This window comes from Lissotriton helveticus, chromosome 7, assembly GCF_964261635.1.
Source record: "Lissotriton helveticus chromosome 7, aLisHel1.1, whole genome shotgun sequence".
Taxonomy (NCBI): domain Eukaryota; kingdom Metazoa; phylum Chordata; class Amphibia; order Caudata; family Salamandridae; genus Lissotriton; species Lissotriton helveticus.
The window spans coordinates 501,482,338-501,506,510 of record NC_136068.1 but is presented as its reverse complement, the minus strand read 5'-3'; the positions used below and the strand labels follow the sequence as shown (position 1 = coordinate 501,506,510).

The following is a 24,173-nucleotide window of genomic DNA, read 5'->3' as shown; positions in this document are numbered from 1 at the left end:
GAGGGCTTAGGTGCTCCTTCCTGAGCTCTGGTTTCCCGGCGCCTAGGGCCCGCATCCTCTTTCGGTCTTTCAATGATGACACATTGGCCTTCCCAGTCCTCGGACCACCCACGTTGGTGTTCGACGTTCTCGCTCGGCTCCTGTGGCAATCGGTAAGTCTTCCCCTGACTTCCTTGACACAATGACTCTCATTCATGGTTGCTCATCCTCATGGTCACATGGCAGGTCACTGAACTTGGTCAATACATGGGTGACGGCATTGTCTCCGACATTGGCGCCTAAAGGGATGATGGCCTGCACTTCACACTGGCCCTCCTTGTGGTCGCATGTGGGTCACCGACTTTGGCACACACAATGGTGACGGCCCTCACTTCATCGTTGCCCCCCTTGTGGTGACACAGGAATCACCAACTTTGGGGCACACACAGGGGATGGTCAGTACTTCATGGATGTCACTGACGTTGGTGCTCTGACGTATTACAACCCAGACTTTATAGTCGCTCCCTTCCTGGTGACATGGGGGTCACTGACTTTGGCAAGATCAGACATGCATCCCACATTCCTGCAGTGGTTCTGATGTGTCTCACAGTTCGCTCACCAGGATCCACTTCCAGGATCCCCTCTGGGCCTTGCTCCCACCAGGCACTCTCCTCCTCATAGGGTCCTTGGTCTTGACAGGCATGCAGAAAGCTGGTGCTCCAGGCTCAGTGCAAAGTGATAGCCCTCACCCAGCAGGGACACAAGCAGTCCAGTCCTAGTCCTGGTACCAGCAGCTAGAAGTCTTGGTAAATGAACAGTGCTGTTGAACAACTTGTGGGTCTCTTGCTCCCACCTTTAACCAGAAACATGTGATCTAGTATCAGATGTTTTGAAATTCAGGTTCTTAGTGTCATCTCCTTTGAAGTGCTCTCTCCTCTCCACTGAGCTTTTGTCAAAAGGGCAGTCTGCCACTGCAGGAGTGGCTCCAGTTCTGACTGATCCATAATACAGGCCAGTAGAGTAACTTGGGATCAGATCTGGCTGGCAGCTTACACTGAAATAAGCCTCATAAAAGTTCAAAGGCTATTTTTTCCTCCATATAAAGATTCCATGGTCCACAGTGCTGAATGCCGACAATATCATTCCCACTATCTCCCTGACAATGAGCCCAGGCCACACTGGCATTTTTCCCTTTTCCTGGTTTTAAAGAGACGTTTGTTCTGCACAGAGGATGCTCTGCAACCCTTCCTTCAGTGTGTGCTTCCACCCCAGCGCTCAGGAACGTCAGCAATAAACATTTCCTGTTTGAGGGTTGCAGTCCTCACCTTTGCTAGCCTCTTCAGGCCCTGTGTTTCCAGAATGGAACCCACAGGTCTCCATGTAATGTATCATACACTAGCACATGCACATCCCCGTACGCAAACATAAGTATCATGCGCTGCCGGGTGCTACACACAATCCATGTAGGCCAAGGGAAGTTACGTCCAGAGTCACAGACCTTTACATGAGTAGGCCAATAGACACGACTCCCATGATACAGGTAAAAAGGCCTGTTCACATTATTGATCATTATGATACACAAAACGGATATGCTGCCACCCCTGTGCTAATGTCACTTAACTCCTTGTAAGGACAGTTACCTCTAACATTTTGAGGGTAGTGTTTGGTGCGTCCCTCCTAGTCCAACAAGACCATATTACCATAAGAGAGGTCTAGGTCATGGTGCACACACATGATCCGTGTATCTACTCAGCTGTAGCACTCAGGGCAGGGAGGCACATCTGTCACCATGCAGCAGACTTTTCCATCGCCACACAAGTAAACAAGCATTTACAATGCAACGGTCTCGCCTTTGCAAAAGTTAGAGCTATTGGCATTGTAAATGACAACACTTTTATTTATGTGCTGGTTTTAAAAACAGATAAATAAATGGCATTGTCATTTACAATGCCAATAGCTTAATCTCTCGCAAATGCCAGACACAAACACACAGACCCCCACACACACACAGAACCCCACACACCCCCACACCCCCACACACACACACACAGAGCCCCACACACACACAGTGCCACACACACACACAGAGCCTCACACACACACACAGTGTCTCACACACACACTGTCTCACACACACACTGTCTCACACACAATGTCTCACGCACGACTCTACGCTCTTGTCCCCCACCCCCTGTTCCTACCCTGCGCCGTCTCCAGCCTTGCCCCCTCCCCGGATCTCTCGCTGCCCGGTGCCATTCTGCTCAGCCTTCCTTCACTGCCAGCCCCCCTCCTTCCCCCACAGCACCGCCAGGCAGCCCTCGGTGCGAGCAATTGGGGGCCGCAGCCCAGACATGAATACAAGCCCCCACCCAACACTTCTCCTCCAATGCGAGACGCAAGAGTGAGGGGCAGGGGTGAGGGAAATCACACATACTCGTAAGAGAGAGGGCATTGAAGCGCCGGACATCTGCGAAGGGGGGGGGAGAGGGGGAGGAGGGGGGTCCACGCAGGAGGGCATATATGGAACTCTTTTTAAAAAAAAAGTGCTCGGGTCATGTGAGCTGCAGGTATAGTAGAGTCTACCTGGGAGGGGAGAGGGCAGAGACGGGATGTGGCTTGCTGACGCCTCGCCAAGTTCTCTCCAGAAAGCAGCAGTAAGAGAGAGGGCATTGAGGCGCTGGACATCCGCGAGGAGGGAAGGGTCCACGCAAGAGGGCATGTATGGAACCCTTTAAAAAACACGATACACTCACACATTTGCCGCTGCTGTTAAATCCGATGAGCACTTTTGGGAATAAAATTGTAGAACTGAATATAAAACTACCTTTTACAAGTTTTTTTAAAAACATAAACACGTTTTTATCTACAAAAATGCATGTTCTCAAATAACTTATTCCTATAAATTTGAGAAAACATCCATATTTAATAAAAACGTGCACAGCATTTGAATTTTAGACTGAGACTCCCAAAAACTCAATTTGCATTTTAAGCATTTGTGTTTTTTATTTGTTCTTCTTTTACTGCAAACCGACATATGCAAGTTAAAGGTGAGTTGGCATTATGTGCATTTTCATGCGGTGGGTGCCTTTTTAAAAAAAAGTCTACCTCATCACTTGTTATAATTAAAATACCGAAGATTGTGCTCGTTATCACAGACCATATCTACTAACTGTGACACTTCAGGACTACAACCAGCGTCAGGCTTCAGGGTGCATCTCGGTATATGGTACGAGAATTATTTAAGATCGAAGGCAGCCGATTACAGAGGTCAGGTAGGTCCACGAAGATGTTGATGCTAGAGTTTCTAGGGGTTTATCTGAAATGTAAATATGTTGTCATTGGGAGGAGGCCTAGGGGCCTCTGCTTAAGCTCACCTGTAAGTCCCCATGGGTGTGCAAACAATAAGCAAGGACACTGGTTTAATGAGATTTGCAGGATCTCTCAGCAGTCAGATTGTAGCTCCATGGACTGTCTTGGAAGCCGTAGGAACGCGGTAACTCGCACACGCCTGCCCCCGAGGTGCCAGACAGCACCCCGTAACACCCCACCCCAGACGATCCACGCCCGCGCGGGGTGAGGGGGGGTTTGGGGGGGTTGCCAAGGGCGCTCGTGGTCCTGTTGCAAACAGATGCCGGGTTTCCTAGCAGCAGATATTAGTCGGGGAGGGAGGGGTTAAGCGAGCCTGGGAAATGGTGCGTCTGTGACTAAAACCACTGCAGAGCGCACGCATGTGTGTGGAGGGGAACAGGAGGCAGAGCTGCAAGGCGCTTAGCATCCTCTGAAGGTCGTCACAGCGCATCCTCAGCACACGCACCCTGAGCACGGGAGGGCAGTGTCAGGGTACTGGATCATTGAGGCACCTGGCCCCAGCGCTGGGGGTGCAGCAGCACACGTCCTCTGTGCTGGGGTGGTGCAGCAGCACCGGGACACCACCTGTGTGTGGAGTGCTGGACTCACTGAACGCAGGAACAGCAGCAGTAAGTGGAGACGGTTATCTGAAGGGTGCGGTCACTGAAGCGCACCGGAAAAAGCGATGGGCAAGCAACAGAGCCAGGCAGGTCTTAGTGTCATTAAAGCGCACTGAGGCGGTGGGGGAGACGGGGCAGTGGAGCGTTCCATATTGCGGGGAGCTGGATTGCACAAGACCGCACTGCATCGGAGGAGGAGGAGGAGAGAACACATCATGGGGGCTAGAATCATGAAATCACAACATTCCTGCGTTTTGGAGCACCGGTCCCAGGGATCGTCTTTTTGTGGTGCGCTTTAAACATTGAAACGCACGGCGCTGAAAGAGAAGGACAAGCTCTCGCGTTGACTTTTCTCTTTTAGTCCACCCCACTCGGACAAGCTCGGCCTGACTTGCTGCTGTGGTAAAAGGTTTATCATCTTCTTTATGGGGCCATTTGTTTTGCCCCATAAAGAAGATAAGAAACCTTTTACCACAGCTGTAAGTCAAGGAAGCAAATCCGAAAGGGATGGGGCTAAAAGAGAAAGAAGAACGTCACTAGGACCTCTTCTCCAATGGCTGGCCACCGTTTAGGAGGCCAGTCAAGGAGAAGAGGGGCGGGGCTTAACCCTCGCTAGTGTAACTCACCCTGAAACATAAAATCTCGTGAGCTCGACTGCGCATGTGCGCAGTACGCCACGCGAGAACTAAAAATGTTGGCTGTAACTTTCAGGTGGGAGCAAGTGAAACGGTCAAAGCTTACTCTAAGAGGAGGTGTGGGGCACAAATTCTAATTTAATTTACCATACTTATCATTCATAGTATTTACATTGTCCATGGCATGTTGTTTCTTTCTAAAAAGCTATAAGACCTAGGGCCTTATTTAGGGTTTGGTGGGTCATCCGCCGTCCATCAGGATTGCAGAAGCCATTACATCTATCACCCTGACAGACTACTGCCTGCCAAATTTGAGAGATAACCTTTGGCTCAATAGTGATCTATGTACCTTCAGAGGAACTGCTGTTACAGGCTCAGTTTGGTGGACTCCATCCCCCTGTCAGAAATACAACCTTCCAATAAATTCTAAATCAACCCCAAAATCATTTTACTGAGGGCATTTTTATGAGCAGGCCTATTTCACATGCAAACTGAAGCTAGCACCCAAAGGAGGATTACATGTTGGTTGCAGTTTTCCGCCTTGGTTTGTGGCAGGTTACACTTGCTGACACTCACAGAGTGTCAGCAAGTGTAACCACTCAGTGCACCACTCAGTTAATGTATTTATACACAATTTGCACTTAATTCCCAATTCTATGTTGTCAAACTTAGTGATAGGTGCAAATTGTGCACCCACTAATTACTTCTCACCAAGCAAATAGTAATTGGTGGGTGCGCAATTTGCAACTACCTTGTACAGCCCAATCACATTCAGGGTTCTAGTTTCATTTAAAGAAGTCGAAATTGGTCAACGGGGCAAAGTGGAGACTTGTGACTGTGCAGATCTTCACAAGGTTGAAACCATTCATTTTGTGGTCCCACTCAAGTGTCGAATTTCAAAGCAAAAAAGTCCAAGTGTGACAACTTGGGAATCATAGCAAAGAAGGTAACATCTTCATCTGGCATACTTTAAAAAAAACTTTATTTAAAGTTTTGCATAATAACATAATACAGGTGTGCATGCCAATGCCAGCAATAAGAATCATGTAGTCATACATCATTGGTCCATCCACAGTCCCCCCCACTCCAAAATCTCTAGCCAGGAATAATGGACATATAATCCCCCACCCCTTCAAAACCTTCATGGTTACCTCCTGCTGATGTGCTTCATCTGGCACTCTTTGAACCCATTTCCCACTCCCATGTGGGCTTTGAAACTTTTCTGAAGGCTGTAGTTCATCATCTGAGTAATGCTGGAACTGCTGGCAGGGCAGTGATCCACAAGCTGGGCACCATGTTTTCACTGTAACTCTGAATCTTGCAGCAAAAAATAACTTAGTGGCTTGAGACATGCTGAGGTAGACTCCATGACAGCAGACTTGGCTCTTTCTTTAGGTCCTTCACAGATGAAGAAATATCCAAAAGTTTAGTAACTTCTTTAATGGCGCTCAAAAGGTACCAAATTACCTGTGATGCATACTTAAACACCAGGGGCTAGATGTAGGTAATTCTATTTTACCACTTCTTAAATACCGAATTGTACCGATTCGGTATTTAAGAAGTGGTAAAATAGGGGAGGGGGGGGGGATGTAGGTATTTCAGAATCGGTAAATACCGAATCGTTAAGATTCGGCATTTACCGATTCTGTAAATACCGATTCGGTAATGCCCATTGATTCCTATGGGCATTGCAGCCCATAGGAATCAATGGGCATTACCGAATCGGTATTTACAGATTCGGTAAATACCGATTCCAGCAAGGGTGCAGGGGGTGTCACTTTGACACCCTCTAGCACCCCAAATACAGGCATGTGTGCCATGTGGCACACAGACATGCCCTAAGGGCATGTCTGTCTGTCACATGGCATAGGTGTGCATGCACACATGTGCATGCACACCTGGATTCGGTATTTTACCACCCAATTCGATAGGGTGGTAAAATACCGAATATGTAAGGCCTTTGGGACTCAGAAGAGTCCCACCTACATCTGGCAGTTACCGAATCGGTAAAAATACCGATTCGGTATTTTACAGATTCGGTAAATTTACAGATTCGGTAAATTTACCGAATCGGTAAAATTGTCCACCTACATCACAAATACCGATTTACCGGTCGGTAACGGCCGAAATCGGCCGTTACCGGTCGGTAAATGGCCTCCTACATCTGGCCCCAGATGCTTTTCCTGACTTCTCCTAGACCTATTGCCAAAATTCTGGTTATCACTGGTCTCTAATGGATTTCCTCCAAGTGTGTGCATCTCCTTCTGCCTTCTCACTCATCCATCCCAGGCAAGGGAAAGATATTCATAAAATCGAAGCTCCTTCTGAATATACCGAAACTCCCTCCTCCTTGTGGATCAGCCTGAGGCTAGCTTCTCCGGTTCTCTTTGAGTTCCACAGATTGAAGGAAACATGGCGTATCCACTCCTCAATCTTTCACCAGGTAGAGAGAATTCGTCTAGCAGGTAATCTTTTAATCTTGTTTATTTTTCCAATGGGAGTGTCTCTGCCTTGTGAGTGGTTACAATAGCTCTTATCGGTATACTTAGCTCCCACAGGCCAAATTCTCCAAGTGAAGTCAGACATTTTTAACACCACACCTGTCTTTACCAAACCATGACCCAGTTCTTCTTTCCAAAAGCTGACTTACAGGTAAAGTAAGCCCAAAAGCTTTGTACCCCAATTTCCCACAATGGCAGACCTGAGCTTAGCTTAAGGCCCCCCTGTCTCCCTTTTAACTCCCCTAAAGCCAACCCACTAATACCACTGCAGGATTGAAGCAGAATCCCACCATTTCTAAGTAGGTTGGTTTTCCTAGTTGGAGGCAGAGGCTACTTCAGGTCTGTGAGACTGTCCTTCCTTTAAAAGAGGCAAGGATTTAGGGTCCCCCTTGATATGCATCTGTTATAAAAGGTAAGAACTAAAGAGCATCTATGAGATTTCTTAGAGAACCCTTTGATTAATGTCACTTGGTGTCCTCTTGCGGGGTGTGGGAGAAGAGACAATGTGAATGTCCCTAACTACCTGGTAGCAACAGAGATTTCAATTCCAGCACATTGATTCAAACCCAAAGCACAGGCTAGTTAATTTAAAGACTGAAAATGTAAGAAATTAAAATTGTCACTTTTGAAAAACCCTGGTTGACTAATCATCTTCATTTTTCTTGATTAATTACATACTTTGAGTTTGACTTTCATACCCACCCCCTTACAGGAGTTAGTGAAATGTGTTTTTTAACAAACTGCAGTTCAAAAACCTGCAGCCTGGCTGCACTGCTCCTGTATCATTCCACTAATCCACTCATTTGACCCTTTTAATGTGTGTGAGCAATTTTCATTTCAGAGTACAGCACTGTGCAGTTGGGTCTAAAGTCTGCAAGGCAAATTCACAGCTGATAAACCATGTTGAATCTAGAATTGAAAATGTAAAAATCTGTTCAGTTTTTACTTTCAAATTAGAATCCCTAACATGGTTTACCATGTATGTGCCTGAGCCTATTTGGCCAGTTCTGCTCTAATTGGGAGTGGAGGAACATTTCTGCATCTCACATTTGGAATTTGACATTTAGGCATATGGTGTAGTTTTTGTGTACTTTACAGCTGACATAAAAATGTCACATATGCCAATTTAACAATAAAACAAAATTCAGATTTTAGGGAAAGAACATGCTGTTAGGATCTATTTGAAGGGCCTAAATGGCAGAGAGATTAAAACTACCAGCTATTAAAGACTACAAAAATAAACAAATTAGGCGAACACTACAGAAGAAGGCTTCTGTGGTGTCTCCATTATATTGCTAGGTTGTTTTTCTTTAAGCATTCTGTCTCCCACAAGCTTTGTACTGCAAAGTTCTATATTCTTTGTACGAGCTATGGGAAGTCAGTTGCTGTTGAGAGATGTTCCTGATACGTTGTCCCTCCTGCCATGGTGTTTCAACAATAAAACTTCCTTATTACTTCTAATGGAAGCGTCGTACTTTACCGCTTTCCTATTATATGTTCATATGCTGAAAATGTGTCCTTGGATTGACTTGCCTGACTTTACATTTGTACCTGTACTGAATTGAAATTGCTACCTCTGTTTTATCTATATGAGTTATCAACGTCACCATGTCTCACATCTCCCTATTAGTCCATACAGAAACAGGCCTCTCGTTACCAACAATTGGAGTCCCAATAACAAAGCATCATCCCATTATGAAATCCGATCCCAAAACCCCTCATTAAAATCATTGTTGCTGCATAATTATTCTTACATTCAACTTAATGCAAAATGGGGCACCATAGACTTTTCAGCTGCTTTCTTTCTCTTTGGGTACAGGGAGGTTTAGGCACCCGCCAAGAGATGTGCCTCGGCCTGCTCTATTACTACCCCAGAGGTGATGTGTCTGGGTGCTACAGCTATACTGATCTACAGCATGTGGTTGAGGTCCTAGGGAGAAAAGCAGCCAGGTAAGTCGATCATTGGTTGGGGTTGTGGTTCCATAACTGGCTGCTACGTTGGCCAGCATACCACAGAGCACGAGAACTGTGTCGTATTCGTGGCATATGTGGAACCTTGGTTTTTAAGTTCCATTAGGAATGTTATGCTTAGGGTTCTGATGTCGTCCGTTGAGCGCTGGGGCTGGCAAGGAGATGTCACGCCATGGCTAGCTGAATAAAGCTTCAACTGAGAAACAAATTTATGGCTTGACCAGACTTTCTTTAAAATAGTTGGCGACGAGGATGGGGTGGGCTTTTTTTTCAATAAACTGCATTTCATAACTCTACTTGTCAGCTCCTCTTTGTTTCACTCCTGCTTGCTAGAGAGTTGTTTTCCCTCTTTTGAAGTGAACATTAAACTGCATTTTATTCCTGTAATCCTTGTTAGTCCTGTTTTCTCTCAGTGACCACGAGAAGACAGGATATTAGAGTTCTTTCTACCAATAAAGTAAACCAAAGATGGGCACTCCTTTACTTGTAAACGAGAGAGTTTGCCAAATATATATGTGGAAGTGGAAAGTGTGATGAATGTGAAATGTGAGAGGCCCCATCATGTAGGCTCTGGTTACATGTGAAGTTTCCAGCATTGTCCTACGATGATGTACTTCAGTTTAGATATTTTCCTAATTGAAAGATCACCATTTTTAAAACCACAGAATCTCCTGTCTGGTAAATTGAAAAATCGTTAAAAACTCGAATGAAAATATGACATTTATCCTTAAAAAAGACACCGGGGGCCGTATTACGGATATGACACACTCCTTGTTTACCCCATGGTGCAACTTTCAAAAGGTACATCGGATGCAAGCAAGGAAAGTGTGCCATTTTACAATGAATGCGCTGCCCCCAGGGCAGCCGCAAACTTGCTCACTTTGTTAATACAGCAAGGATGCAGAGGCAAAGTGATTCCCTAGTTCGCATGGGACCACACCCACATGCAAATTAGGGAACACCCTCTCATGATAGCACTGGTGCAACATGTGCTCTGGCGCTACCTGTATTACAGAAGGGGACGCTCAAGTGTCTGCTGCCCCTTCTATAATACCGTTGTGTCCCGGGGTCGCTTAAAGCAGGCGCACAAACCAGTTGTGCCTGTGGAGCACAATGTATAATACAGACCCAGGTATCGTGGACAATCTCAAGTCCACTATGAAAAAACATTAAGTCTTGGCCTATCAATGCATAAAAGAAAAATGATAGAGAAAGAGGAGGGGAAGAGACACTTTTACAAAAAATGGGAAAATAAGAAGGGGCAAAAGGCAGGGAAAAAATATTTCCAGGGTGGGAAATCAGAGAGCTAACAATTAAAAGTGGGGGAAAGTTAACCCAATAAAATACCAAAAGGACAATGCATGAAAACGGATGTATCTGATCTGGACTATAAATAAAAAGCATACAATGTGAAGGTTTCACCTAGATTCTGCAGGTCATTTTTTTTTTTTTTTAAAGTTTTTATTGAAATAATTCAAAAACAAATTAACAATTACACAAGGCAAAAACACAGTAAAGCATGGTCATGAGTCCACGCGGAAAGAGCTCCAACTGTACATTACGTATAGTGCATTCAATATTCATGGTGGGGGTAGGGAGGCAGCGAGGAAACAATCAATAGTGCAATCACTGATAGCGATCGGAATGTCAGTTAGGGGGACAAGGAAACATCGGGCGACGAATCTTGTGGGGGGTACCTAAGTTTCCATGATATGCGTTCCATTGTGACCGGATCCTGCCCCATTTTTTGGGCCTGCCTCGTGACAAATACACAGTTTTCTCCCGAAACATGCACCAATCCATGTTTTCTTTCCATTGCAATACAGTAGGCAGCCTGTGGGAGCCCCAAAGCTGTGCAATATCCCTCTTCGCAATCATATTACCAAGGGTCGCCCAATTAATCTGTGCCGTGTTGGAGTCATTGGGTTCCCAGACATTCAGAGGACAACGCCTGGCTTCAGGCAGCAGCGACACACCAGTGACCCTTTCCATCACCACATGCACTCGGGACCAAAACTCAACCACCTCCGGACATTCCCATAGAATGTGGAGGAAGGTACCAATCATACCGCAGCCACGCTTACACAACCCGTCTAAAGAATAACCCATACGAACCAGACTCGGACCAGTGACATACACGCGATGGAGGATCTTAAGTTGGACAAATCTAAGGCGAGCGGGTATGGCAACCTCTTTAGGCGAGGACAGGGCAGATTGCCAGTCCTCGTCGTCCAGTTCTAATCCGTCGGCAGTCCACAAAGCCCTGAGGCACACAAGCAGATCAGCCCTGCTATTGATCAGCTTCTTATAGATCAAGGAAATTGTGCTGTCGGGCACATGGCCATCCAAGATACGGTCCTCAAGAGGGGAGGACTCAGGAATATCGGTACCCACAACAAAAACTGACAATAGGGCGTGACGGATCTGAGCATATCTAAAGAATTTGGTGTCACCGAGCTCGTATTCCGCTTTTAGCTCCTCAAAGGACTTAACGTTACCTTTCAACCAGAGGTCACCCACCCTGCTAATACCAATCATATCCCATTTATCAAAGCCTTTCGTGCTCCACAAATTACCCAAACATTCAGAATCATACAAAGGGGTTGCGCGGGTAAGTCTATCACACCATCCCAATGCCGCATTCGCGTCCTGCCAAACTCGTACAGCAATTTTAGTGGGTCCGGTCAGTGTCCTGTAGAGCCCCCTGGAATACAGCGCCCTGTTGAAATTGCCTCCTGGCAGAAGATATTTATCCGTAGCGAAAGCAGGGGCAGGACCGGAATCGTAAGTCGCATGATTGACCGCACTCAACTGAGAAGCCCAATAGTAGCGCCTGATGTCTGGGAGGGCAATGCCACCGTCGTACCACGGAAGCGTGAGTTTGGAGAAAGCGATGCGCGCACGCCCATCCCAGACGAGTCGTCTCTGTAGGCTCTCCACTTCACGAAAATAACCCGATGGAACTGGGTCAAATGAGTTCTGAAGTGCGTACAAAAATCTGGGCAGCGACATCATCTTGAAAAGAGCTGCACGACCTAGCGGTGACAATGGTAACTTACGCCAGCGTGCAACATCAAGCTTCAGCCGTTGGAGAGGGGGCAACAAATTACGCTCATAGCGCACACAGGGGTCCAAGGAGACATAAATCCCTAAGTACTTAAAGCCAGTCTCAGATACTTGGATTGGAAATCTACGAGGCAATGGAGGGAGACCTCCTGCCAAACCGTAGACACAGGATTTAGTCCAATTAATAACGAGACCCGAGTTCTTTCCAAAAGAGGTCAAAACGTCAAAAAGTACATTCAGGGATCTCCGAGGGGAGGTAAGGTAAAGAAGGATATCGTCTGCGTATAGCGAGACACGATCTTCAAAATCGGGAGTCCACCGAATGCCCCTCATTGAAGGCTCCCAACAGAGCCATTCCGCCAATGGTTCTAGAGCGAGGGCAAAGAGCAGTGGAGACAGCGGGCATCCCTGCCGAGTGCCACGCCCAAGTGTAAAGACACCGGACACCTTTCCGTTAACCACCACCTGAGCCAAGGGCCTCTCGTAAAGAAGTTTTACCCAAGCGATGAACACCGGGCCAAAGCCAAACTTCGAGAGGGCCGCCCAGAGGTGAGGCCACTCGATGGTATCGAATGCCATAGTAGCGTCAAGGGAAGCCAAAATGGGCGATTCAGTGAGCGTCCCAGCCCTCGCGAGAACTCCATGGAGTCTCCGAAGGTTAAGGGCAGTGTTTCGGTGTGGGATGAAACCGGACTGATCCGGATGAATCAAGTCTCCAATCACCTTAATTAAACGATTAGCCAGCAACTTAGCTAGAATTTTGGGTTCAGCATTAGGTAGAGAAATGGGCCTGTAAGATGCACAGCGATCACGAGGCTTACCCTCTTTATGGATAACTACGATAGTAGCAAGTCGCTGATCGGCGGGGAGGGAACCAGAATCCAAAGCCTCCAGGAACATCTCCCTTAAGTAGGGCGCCATTTTGTTGGGTCGCAGTTTGTATAGTTCAATGGGCAAACCGTTGGGGCCCATTGCCTTGCCAGAACGCAGGGAACGTATGGCAACCGCGACCTCTTCCACCGTAAGAGGGGCCTCCATAAGGTCTCTATCAGCGTAAGAAAGGCAGGGCAGTGCTATGTCCCGTAGCAGCAAGCGAGAGTCCTCCTCATCTCTATCACAGACCGAAGCATACACTGTTTTAAAGTGCTCTACAAAACACTGAACGATCCCGACAGGGTCAGTAACACACTCACCGTCAAGCCCCTCAATCACTGGAACAACACGGTTCACTCTCTCTTTCTTGTCCAACCACGCAAGCAATTTACCAGCCTAGTCCCCCACATCATACAACCTGCCCTGTTGTTCTCTATTCATCACTTTCGCCGCATCAGTAACGAGAGCTCTGTAATCGTCTTGTTTCAAACCAAGGGAATGCAGTTTTGCGCGAGTTACTCCCGATTCAAGATCATTCTCTAGTGCAGTTATTTCAGTTTCCAAGCGTACAAGTTCCACATTGTTAGCCTTCTTGGCGGCAGCAATTAGCGACAGGGAGTGCCCACGAATAACAGTCTTAAAAGCTTCCCACAATGAAACAGAAGAAGAAACAGACCCCAGATTTTCAGTAAAGTAACGGTCAATAGCTTTTACCAGTTCAGAGCGGGTTTTGGGATTGCGGAAATACCAGGGATTAATAGGGGAAACTCTACCCTCACTGCCCACCCCGACCTCAAAACAAAGCCACAAAGGGGAATGATCAGAAATACCCCTGGGGAGATGGCGAACTTCTCTAATGGAGAGAAGACCGGATGAGAATGCCCGCCCCCCTGAAGCCAGAAGTAAACCCAGAGTGAGCCACCAGCCGGTATCCACGTCTGTTCATTGCCTGACACGCATTACCTATTAGATGCGTTTCCTGCAGAAGAACAATGTCGGGGGAATGGCGTCTAAGGAATTGTAACACAACCCCTCGCTTTATCCTGTCACCCAACCCATTGACATTCCAGGATAACAGTCTCAACTCGCCACCCCCCCATCCCCAAGAAAAGGGCAGAGCACCCCCCACACAAGACCCAACAACCAGAGCAGATGAAAAAAACAATGCGATGCCTTGTGAAAAGAAAACAACACACACACACACCCCCACCACCCCCCAACGTGAACCCGTTACAACACCCCCCACCCTGCACCCCTGCGTACGACTCATGAGCCACCCCAACTTGCAGTGTGTCTGTCGCCCCATAATAAAACTAATCTACACAAAGAACCCAGGAGGAGGAAGAGTCCCCATTCACCCCCCGCCGCCCTCGGGCCGATCAAAAAAGAACAAAAGAACCAATGTCCAGACTCAGCTGAAATAGTTGAAAAGTTCAGACTCCAGGATCCACAGTGTCACTCTCACTCCGGCCCGCCACCTTCGGCGCCGCCGGGGTGTCCGGAAAGATCGTCTCTCCTGGGCAAGGAATCCAGCCAGTCGCTAACATTATCCGGGCGATCAAAGAAAAACATTCGTTCCCCATACTCGATCCAGAGTCTGGTCGGAAACAACATGGCGTACTTAAGGCCCAAGTCCCGTAGCCATCTCTTTACTCCCTGAAACCCCAGCCTCTGCCGCTGAACAAGCGGGGTAAAGTCGGGATAGAAGGTCACGTTGGTGTTTTCGAACTTCACAGGGCCTTTGTCCCGAGAGGCTTGAAGGATAGCGTCTCTATCCCTAAAGTGGAATAGTCTTGCAATAATGGGTCTCGGGGGGGCACCCGGCTTCGCCTTTCCGCCTGGGACTCGATGTGCCCGTTCAACAGCAAAGTACTTGCTAAGTCCAGCGGGAGCGAGATAGTTCGTGACCAGGTCTTCCACTAGGAGGTCGGTTGCAGGGGCCTCGGGACTTTCAGGGACCCCGATAAGGCGTACATTGTTACGACGGGCCCTATTTTCATAATCCTCGAGGCGACGGGCCAGCATGTCGTGAGAAGAGCGCAAATTTCCGATCTCGGTCTGTGCGTCCGTGACATCTATACTACTATTATAAAGAGAGAACTGTGTCCTTTGAGCCAGGTAAACTCGAAAAGTACACCACCAATCCAAACACCCAAGACATATTTGAAAACCTCAGGGCAAGCAGAAGGACATAGGCTATATAAAAATAAAAAATATACGTTGTTTAAAAAATTAGGAATAAAAATAAAGTAGTCCCTTGCAAGTAGCGCTGGCCGCGACGTCTGCGTGATGACATCGGGAAAGAACCTGGGCGTTTTAGTATTGTTTCAGCAAAGGGGACTACTTTTTCTTCGTTTTATATCTGCCCCGTTTTTATAAGGTATTACTAGCGAGAGTCTGTTTATTCATATTTTATAGCTCACTGCCCTTGGAGCTGGCAACACTGACCATCGGTGAAAAAACGGCCCGCGGGACTACAAAATGACATCACAGCGGCCATTGTTGTAGTTCCGCCGGCTCGCGATGTCAGTCCCTTCCTCATTGACAAGTGTGTTGAGTGTGAACGGGGCATGCTACAATCTCTGGCATGGAGGTGGGGTGTGATAGCGCTAAGACAGGGGTCCCTCCTAAGCAACAAGCAGAGAGGCTAATATTAATTAAATGAAGGGCGACCAAGCAGTGACCTGGCACGATAGCAATTTAAAGCTGATCTGGCTCACTTTCTATTTCAGCATCTACAGCGCTGAAGAAGCAGCAGAAAATAAACGGCATGCGTCTTTAAACCTCCTGTCTGTTGTGTGTGCACGGAGGCCCACGCTATTATGCCTGGAGTGGAGGAGAGGGCAGGCCTAATCCATGAAACCGAACCAGTTACCCCAGGGAGAAAAGTGCAAGACTTGAGCCACACACAGTCTTTTTGTCAGAACACTAGAATTATGGTTAGGTTTCTGCACTTATGAACAAGTAGCTGGAGGACAGAAACAAGGTTAAAGCTTCATGTATGGGCCCACAGGTGTTGCTGCATCAGGCCTAGAAGTAACTCAACTAGAAAATCTTAGACAGTCATAGGCACCACTTCAAAATTAAGGACAAACTAAATATGGAGTCAGAGCGACCAGTGGCTAACAAAGAAAAATAAAATAAAATGTATTTCCCACCCACCACGTAACTTTTAAAATTATCACTTGATAAAACGAATTTCATTTTCATCAGCAGCCACTGCCACACCAGAGAACTGAAGTCGTCAAGCGAGTTCAGTGTCCAGGAGGAAAACTGACCCGGACTGCCTCCTTCAGGCAGGGTTTACAAACAGTTGCTTTGCAGGCTAAAAATGAGCAATGACATTGACTGCTCTCTTCTAATCCCCTCCTGTCTCGTGACCTCGCTGGCTCTGGGCACAAGGGAAAGGAAAGAGCATTACGTAAAGCTCAGAGAACAGGAATATGGTCAGTCACTGCTCTCTCTCGCTCACAAATTTTTTTTCTTTGACAAAGAATTCACCAATCCATACTAATATAATAAAGAGAGAGCCCAAACGTTTGAGGAGGGTAATCTCAGGAACCACAGCACCAATCACAACACCCAATACAGCGTTGGAAGTAGTCCCTTGTGGGCGTGTCTGCGTTGTGCTGTGGGTGTGTGCTGGTGGCGTGACAAACGCTAGGGGCATGTGGTACGTTCCGCCCTTCATGCCATGTCTCATATCGTGTGCTGTGGGCGTGTGCTGGGGGCGTGGGCGTGTGCGGGGCACGGGATTACAAAAAAAAAGTGTGCGTTGTGCCCAATATTTCATTGTTTTTTCTTCCCAGGTTCAGTACATTCCAGCTCCGGGTGTCCACCCTGCTCCCTTAAAATACCCCTGCACCCCATCATCATAACCCACCCTTACTCCTTAAAATACCCCAACACCCTTAAACACTAACCCATCTTAACCCTATAAATATACCCTGTACCCCAAAACCCAAACCTACCGCTAAACCCTAAAAATCCCCCTGTACCCCAAAACCCAAACCTAGCCCTGAACCCTTTAAATACCCCTGTACCTCAAAACCAAACCCTACCCCTGAACCCTAAAAATACCCCTGTACACCAAAACCCAAACCTAGCCCTGAACCATAAAAATACCCCTGTACCCCAAAACCCAAACCTACCCCTGAACCCTAAAATACCACTGTACCCCAAAACCCAAACCTAGCCCTGAACCCTTAAAATACCCCTGTACCCCAAAACCCAAACCTACCCCTGAACCCTAAAAATACCCCTGTACCCCAAAACCCAAACCTAGCCCGGAACCATAAAAATAACCCTGTAACCCAAAACCCAAACCTACTCCTGAAACCTAAAATACCCCTGTACCCCGAAACCCAAACCTACCCCTAACCCTAAAAATGCCCCTGTACCACAAAACCCAAACCTAGCCCTGAACCCTTAAAATACCCCTGTACCCCAAAACCCAAACCTACCCCTGAACCCTAAAAATACCCCTATACCCCAAAACCCAAACCTAGCCCTGAACCCTAAAAATACCCCTGTACCCCAAAACCCATACCTATCCCCAAACCCTAAAACTACCCCTGTACCCCATAACACAAAACTATATCTGAACCCTTAAAATAACCAAACACCCAAAAACATATACCTCAGTACCCCAAAACATATACCCCTATACCCATACTTACCTTATCCAAACATAAAAAAAACATGCTTTTACCATTCATGCATTTACAACGAATTTCATTGTAAATGTATGCGTGGTAAAAGCATATAAAATGTAATGCCATGCGTTATAATGGCATTGCGGAGTCATGGTACTTTCATAATGAAAGTATGCGGAGTGATGGTATGCGGAAAGAAAGTTGCGGAATAATGGGTGTTTACCCTCCCCCGGTAAGTACATTGGTGGCACGGCGGCCCACATCTCCAGCAACATACTCATATTTTTTCACCACCGATTTGAAAAATGCACAGATCTCTCTCACTGATGGCCAGCACCGACATACACTTTTAGACACACCTCCCACCACAAGTTCTAGAATTGCGAACTTTAGAGCTGGGGAGCTACGTTCGAATCTCGGCATCAGCTCAACATCCTGTGATTCCAGGCAAATCGCTTTGTCTCCCCGTGCCTACCACAAATGAATGTGTTCTTCTGTAATGTACATTGTGCTCATGCCATGTTGTCGAGTTAGCGCTATATAATATTGCAAGGAAAAATAAAGTAGGGAAACTCGAGTTCACGCACTACTGAATGCGCACTCTTAAGTGCATCAGCAGTGCACTGTGAATTGGGGCGTTTCACAGGCCTGTCACAGATAAGAAATGCTATCAAAACGAAATCCTACAAAACAATATACTACTGGCCGGCAGCAATTCATACCCGGACAACGTCGGGACGGGCTGCTAGTCTGTAATAAGACTGGAAGTCTTCAAATCAAGTGCCTTGACCCTCTCGTTAGTATTTGCCAGGTCAGCTCTGATAAGTGTGACATCAACTGCCACCGTGTCGATCTTAGAGGCAAGAGCCTCGTATGGGTGTCCCATGGAGGCTTTCATACTGGTGATGGCACTCATGACGTCTTGCAACGATACTTCTGAGGTCGCAGCAGAATCGGCCTTAGGATCGTCAGTAGTGCGGCCAGCACCGCTGGGGGACCCCTTTAAATGGGAGCAATGGTCCATAATATTCGTCTGGGTCTGTCCCCCACGGAGAGGTGTCTTGGTCTTGCGTCTCTCAGCATCTGGTTTGGTGGCCATATTAGAGAAGGGACCCCGAAGGGGCCCGCGCGACCTGGTGAAAATGGCCGGGTGTAGCGAGGCCAGAAAGACAGCAAAACCGGACCAAAGTAGCGTATGTGCCAATGAAGCAAAGGGTGGGGCACTCAGCAGGGACAGCACACAGCAGTACAGCGACACCAGGCCGGCAGAAGAGTTGATCCGAGCAGTGCTTCAGCAAATCTGAGCCGAGAGTAGAAAACGAAACCGAAAGTTAAGCTGGGGTCGACCAGGAGGAGACCCCTTAGCCGTTGTTGTTTAACTACTCCTCGGCCTGCCAAGCAACGGAGCCCCCGGTTCGGTTCGGGACGGGCCGCAAAAGTTCAAGGCGGTGTAGAAGTGGATCCCAACGTCCGAATTCAGTTCTTCAATGGATGTTGAGATCAGCGAGAATTTGCCAACTAAAGCCCATCTTCAAAATCAGAATGTAGTCAGGATATTTGCGAAGGGCGGCGCGGGTCCGGGGAGCTCTGTGCTCACGCGACCATCTTGGATGCCCACGAAGCTCCTCCTGCAGGTCATTTTTAAATGCCCAAACTGTCGTACTGGCTATTTCTAACAAAGGTGAGCCTGCTTAGGGTGGCAATCCTGCCACACCTGCCTTTCTCTTGCACTATGCAGGCAAACAGATGTCATATCAATGGGGATGACCAAGGTTTAAAAGATGGACAACAACCGCAGCTTAATGTAAATCATGAATGTCAGTGAAACCACAACAGACACCAATAATGTGTGTAAAAGGCTGCTTTAATGGAACAGGTCCTCGGTAACACTATTATATTTCTGACAATGCTTTACATACTGAACATCCCACGTTACTACTACAAATTCCAACACATCCAATCAACCCTTTCAACCAAGCTACACTGCCCTCCAAATTTAATATGCCTCACCATCCCCTTGAACCTCAACATTTGTCATTATATACCTACTACTGTTATTTTAATTTCATCCTTATCTTCCCCCTTTTCCCGCTCCCTTAAACTCTAGTTCCTTTTTAGTTTGAATCCTACCAGACTTTACAGTTGTCTGGTTTGCAGAGACATTTTGGGGACATTCAGAAAGCTTCCCTGTGAATGCATTCCGCATGTTGGTTATCATTGTTTTGTGGTTTGCAACTCACATTTTCTGGCTCTTTATTTGCTGACTTTATTTGTTTTAGGCTGTCAAGGGCGAGTTTTTCGCTCCCAAGGAACAGAGCCTTTTCACACCAACTCCCCTTGTATTCTTCCACATGTGCTCCTTTCCGAAAAGAGGCCTATAAATCTTGTTCCTATATTGTCACATATGCTGTGCATTCAAAGACAGAGGTCAGATGTCAGGCTCTATCTTCGGAGGGAGCTTGGTGTTTACCTTTCGTTCTCTGACTTCAAAGTGAGAGGATTTATGGGACAATTTGGCTGGATACTGGGGGTAGAAAGTTTTTTTTCTAGCACACAACTTTTAAATGAACTGTGCAAGTATTTCAGAATGTGGTAGAATTATCAACGGACCAATGAAGCACATTTTTACTTAATTCTGAAGTGTGCTGGAAACACATACTTTAATATGATCAAAACAAATCAATACACTAGGTCACCCCATTTCGACACATTATTGTGTGTGCCCTGAATAGTTTTATCATTAAAACTGTATATCTGTACAAATGCAATGGCCACTGCACTATACTGTGTACAACGCCACACCACTGCACTCTGCTCCACTGCAATCTGCTCCACTCTGCACCACTCCACTCTTCGCCACTTCATTCTACGCCGCTCTTCTCTACTCTGGACCACTCTGCTCTGTGCTAATGCACTCTACTTTACACCACTGCACTCTTCACCCTGGCACTCTACATCACTCTAATCTTGGCCACTCCAATCTACTCTGCACAACCACGCTCTACTCTGCAGCACTGCACTCTACACCACTGCTCTCAGTGTCAATACACTTTATGCCAAGCATTTTACTCTGTAACACTCAACTCTACACTCCTACAACCTACGCCCATCCACTGTAAACCACTCTAATCTACTCTGCACCACTGCACATTATGCCACTGCACTCTAGACCACTTTACTCTGTGATTACACTCCATGCCACTCTATTGTACACCACTGCTCTCTACCCTGCACCACTGCACTCTGCGTCACTCCCCCTGCTCTGAAAAAATCTCCTCTATGCCACTTTACTCCACTCTATGTCACTCTACTCTAAACCACTGCACTCTACGCAAATGCACTCTACATCACTGCAATCTACACCACTATGCACCACTGTACTCTATGCCACTGTTCTCTACTCCACTCTTCTCTATGTCACCTTACACCACTGCGCTCTACAACACTCTACTCTGCAACACTACACTCTCCACCCCTGAACTCTCCACCAGTCTACTCTGCACTACTGCACTATATACCAATGCATTCTGCATCACTGCACTCTGCATCACTCCACTCTATGCCACTGCACACTACAACACTGCACTCTACACCACTGTACTCTACTATGCACCACTCTAATCTATGTCACTACATTCTATGATGCTGCATTGTACGCCGCTAAATTCTTGGCCGCTTCACTCTATGCTACTGCACTTTACGTCACTATACTCTGCAACACTCAATGCGAATGTGCTCTACACCAGTCCACTCTACTCTATGCCACTGCACTCTGTGCCACTGCAATCAATGCCACTGCACTCTATGCCACTGCTCTCTACTCTTTACCACTGCACTCTACCATCTGCACTTGCTGCTACTCTACTTTACACGACAACTCTTTACGCCAATGTCCTCTACGACACTCTAATCTGCAACATTGCTATCTATGCCACTTAACTCTATGCCAGTCTACTCTGCACTACTGCAGTCTATGCCAGAGCACTCGTCCCTCCACTCTACTGTCCATCACTCCACTCTATGCCACTGCCCTCTGCAACACTCCACTGTACACCACAGCACTTTATGCCACTGCACTCTACACCACTATATTATGCTGAGCACCACTTTGCCACGCTACTCTGCACTATTCTACGCCACTGCACCCTGTGGCACTCTACACTGCACTCTACACCACTCTACTCTACTTTGTACCACTGCACTCTACTCCACTCTAGAACACTCCACGCTACTCTCCTCTACAGCAGTAACATTTAGTCATGCTGAACAGAAGCCATGTTGGTGTACAACATGACTAAAATACATTGGCAAAGCCAAAAGCTCCTGCATCAACAAGAACTATTAGCGTTTCCAATGCTTGTTCTCCTCTGTTCCTTATGAGACCACTGCTGCTCAAATCCAACTATTATCCTCCAACAGAGTTCACTCATCCGCTCGGTGTCTGTACAACTATATATTAGCTCCTAATCCACAAACCAGTCGAACAGCAGCAAAGCTGTTCATAAAAAGAAACCACTCATGCCCAGTCATAGTCCAAGAAAGCAAGTCTTTATTTGCAACAGCAATAATTGCCCACCAGGGTAAACACAGATCCTAAGTTCTGCTTTTGCAGGGAGGAATACATCAGCAATTTATCACAATATATGCCCCTAAGGGAATGGGAAGGGAAGGTGGTGAGTGAGAAGTGAGGAAACTATACAACCGATAAAACACTGGTCATTATGACCTCAATAAAAAATATGCTAATAATTTGTTCAGGTAGACTAAATATAACAATTCATAAAACAATTACTCCAGTAAACTCATGCCTCATCAAAACAGAATCTTAAATGATATATCAAAAAAGGCTGAGCAAGGAAGGGAAGTGTCGACGTTTCGACCCAAATCAATGCAGGTGTACGATGGAACCTTGCTCGAGGGTCTTCATCAGGACAAGGGCGGACAAGGGGCAAGAAATCTTGGGACACAGAATTTCGGGCTCCTAGGGTGGGATTCAATTGGCAGATATAAGATTTCAAACGTTAGTAACAGCCGCGTCGGTCGGTCCGATATCTTAGGAAATAGAATTTCGGAGCTTCAAGGGGGGGGGATGTTCCTGCTAGCGTGTATCGCGGTGACATTTTTATGAGCCTTGACAAGCCTTTGTTTATTCAGAGGAACATTTTGCTGGCACTGAGAGGTCGGTCCATGCCGGAATCCCAGCTCAGCTGATTCCTGTCACCTCATGTGAGGAAAGCTGTCCTGTTCTACACCAAGACGAGCAGCTTGCTGACACTTATCCAGAGATAAAAGGGAGTTAGACCACCCAGCAGGGATTTGGTAGAGCCACACCTTAGACATGATATGTTAGAATGCTCTAGGTAGGAGTACACTATATTACAGTACTTCTATGGTAGTTCTGACTCCATTATGCCTGGCCCAAGGGCGGAAGTGTTCCCGTAGATCATGGAGAAAAGTGACTTTAGCAGCATTTAACTCAGTATTTTCTCCCCCGTTACTCAGCAATGGTACTGATAGTAATTCAGCTCTGCATATATTGGAGACTTCGATAACGGCAGCCCTTGACACTATTGCGCCAGCCAAGACAGTTACAGTGAGGGACAGGGCTGCCCCAGCACCTTGGTATTCAGAAAGCCTGAAGGCAGAAAAAGCCAACTGTAGAATTTCAGAGCATAAATGGAGGAAATCAAAGTTGAAGGAAGACAAACTGGCATATAAATTAGTACATAGAACCTATCTAAGGAATTGCAATATAGCCAGGAGAGCGCACCTGGGTAGGTGAATTGCGGAATGCTTGAAACACCTCTAAGGAGCTCTTTAAGATTCTTAAATATTTCACCAATCCCAGAGCCAATAACTCCACCCTTCCACCCACCGAGGGGCTATGCGACGATCTTTCCACATATTTTAAACAGAAGATCGATAAAATGTGTATAGCATTTGAATTGGAAGAGGCAGCCCAGGCCTCAACACCTCCCTCCGAAGATCCTCTCTCCCCCAGTCTAGAGACCTTCTCAGCTATTACCGCCGAGCTAGTGTGTGCCTTGCTGGTACACACTAAATCAGGCTCGCCATTAGATGTGGCTCCCCCCCACATCATCTCAGACCTGGCACCGGCCTTATCGAACCCAGTAATGGAAGTTTGTAATTTATCCTTTGACACAGCCTTGTTTCCCTCAAAATGGAAAAAGGCCTACATAAAGCCACTACTCAAGAAAGCACTAGCTGATCCTGCAGACTTACAAAACTATAGGCCAATTTTTCTCATCCCATGCTTTTCTTAAATTATGGAAACCCTGATTAATCAACAACTGTCGGGTCATCTAGAAGAAAATAACTTGCTCGATCCTTCGCAGTCGGGCTCACGTAGTCTGCGTTGACAGAGGTAACAGATTCAATAAGGATGTTGTTGGACGAGGGAACCCCCACTATGTTAGTCCTTTTGGATCTGTCGGCAGCCTTTGCCACCATTTCTCGTATTATCCTCTTGGGTAAGCTGCGAGAGATTGGTGTCAGAGACTCGGC

The 24,173-nt window shown here is 46.8% G+C and overlaps 1 protein-coding gene across 1 annotated transcript in view; it reads left to right on the top strand.

Moving 5' to 3' along the window:
* LOC144768681 (putative DBH-like monooxygenase protein 2) overlaps positions 1–24,173 on the top strand; it is a 335,111-nt gene that overhangs the window by 233,353 nt on the left and 77,585 nt on the right. The window contains exon 11 of the mRNA XM_078652511.1: positions 8,903–9,033. Within this exon, the coding sequence (XP_078508637.1) occupies positions 8,903–9,033 (131 nt within the window). The remainder of the gene's footprint in view (positions 1–8,902; positions 9,034–24,173) is intronic.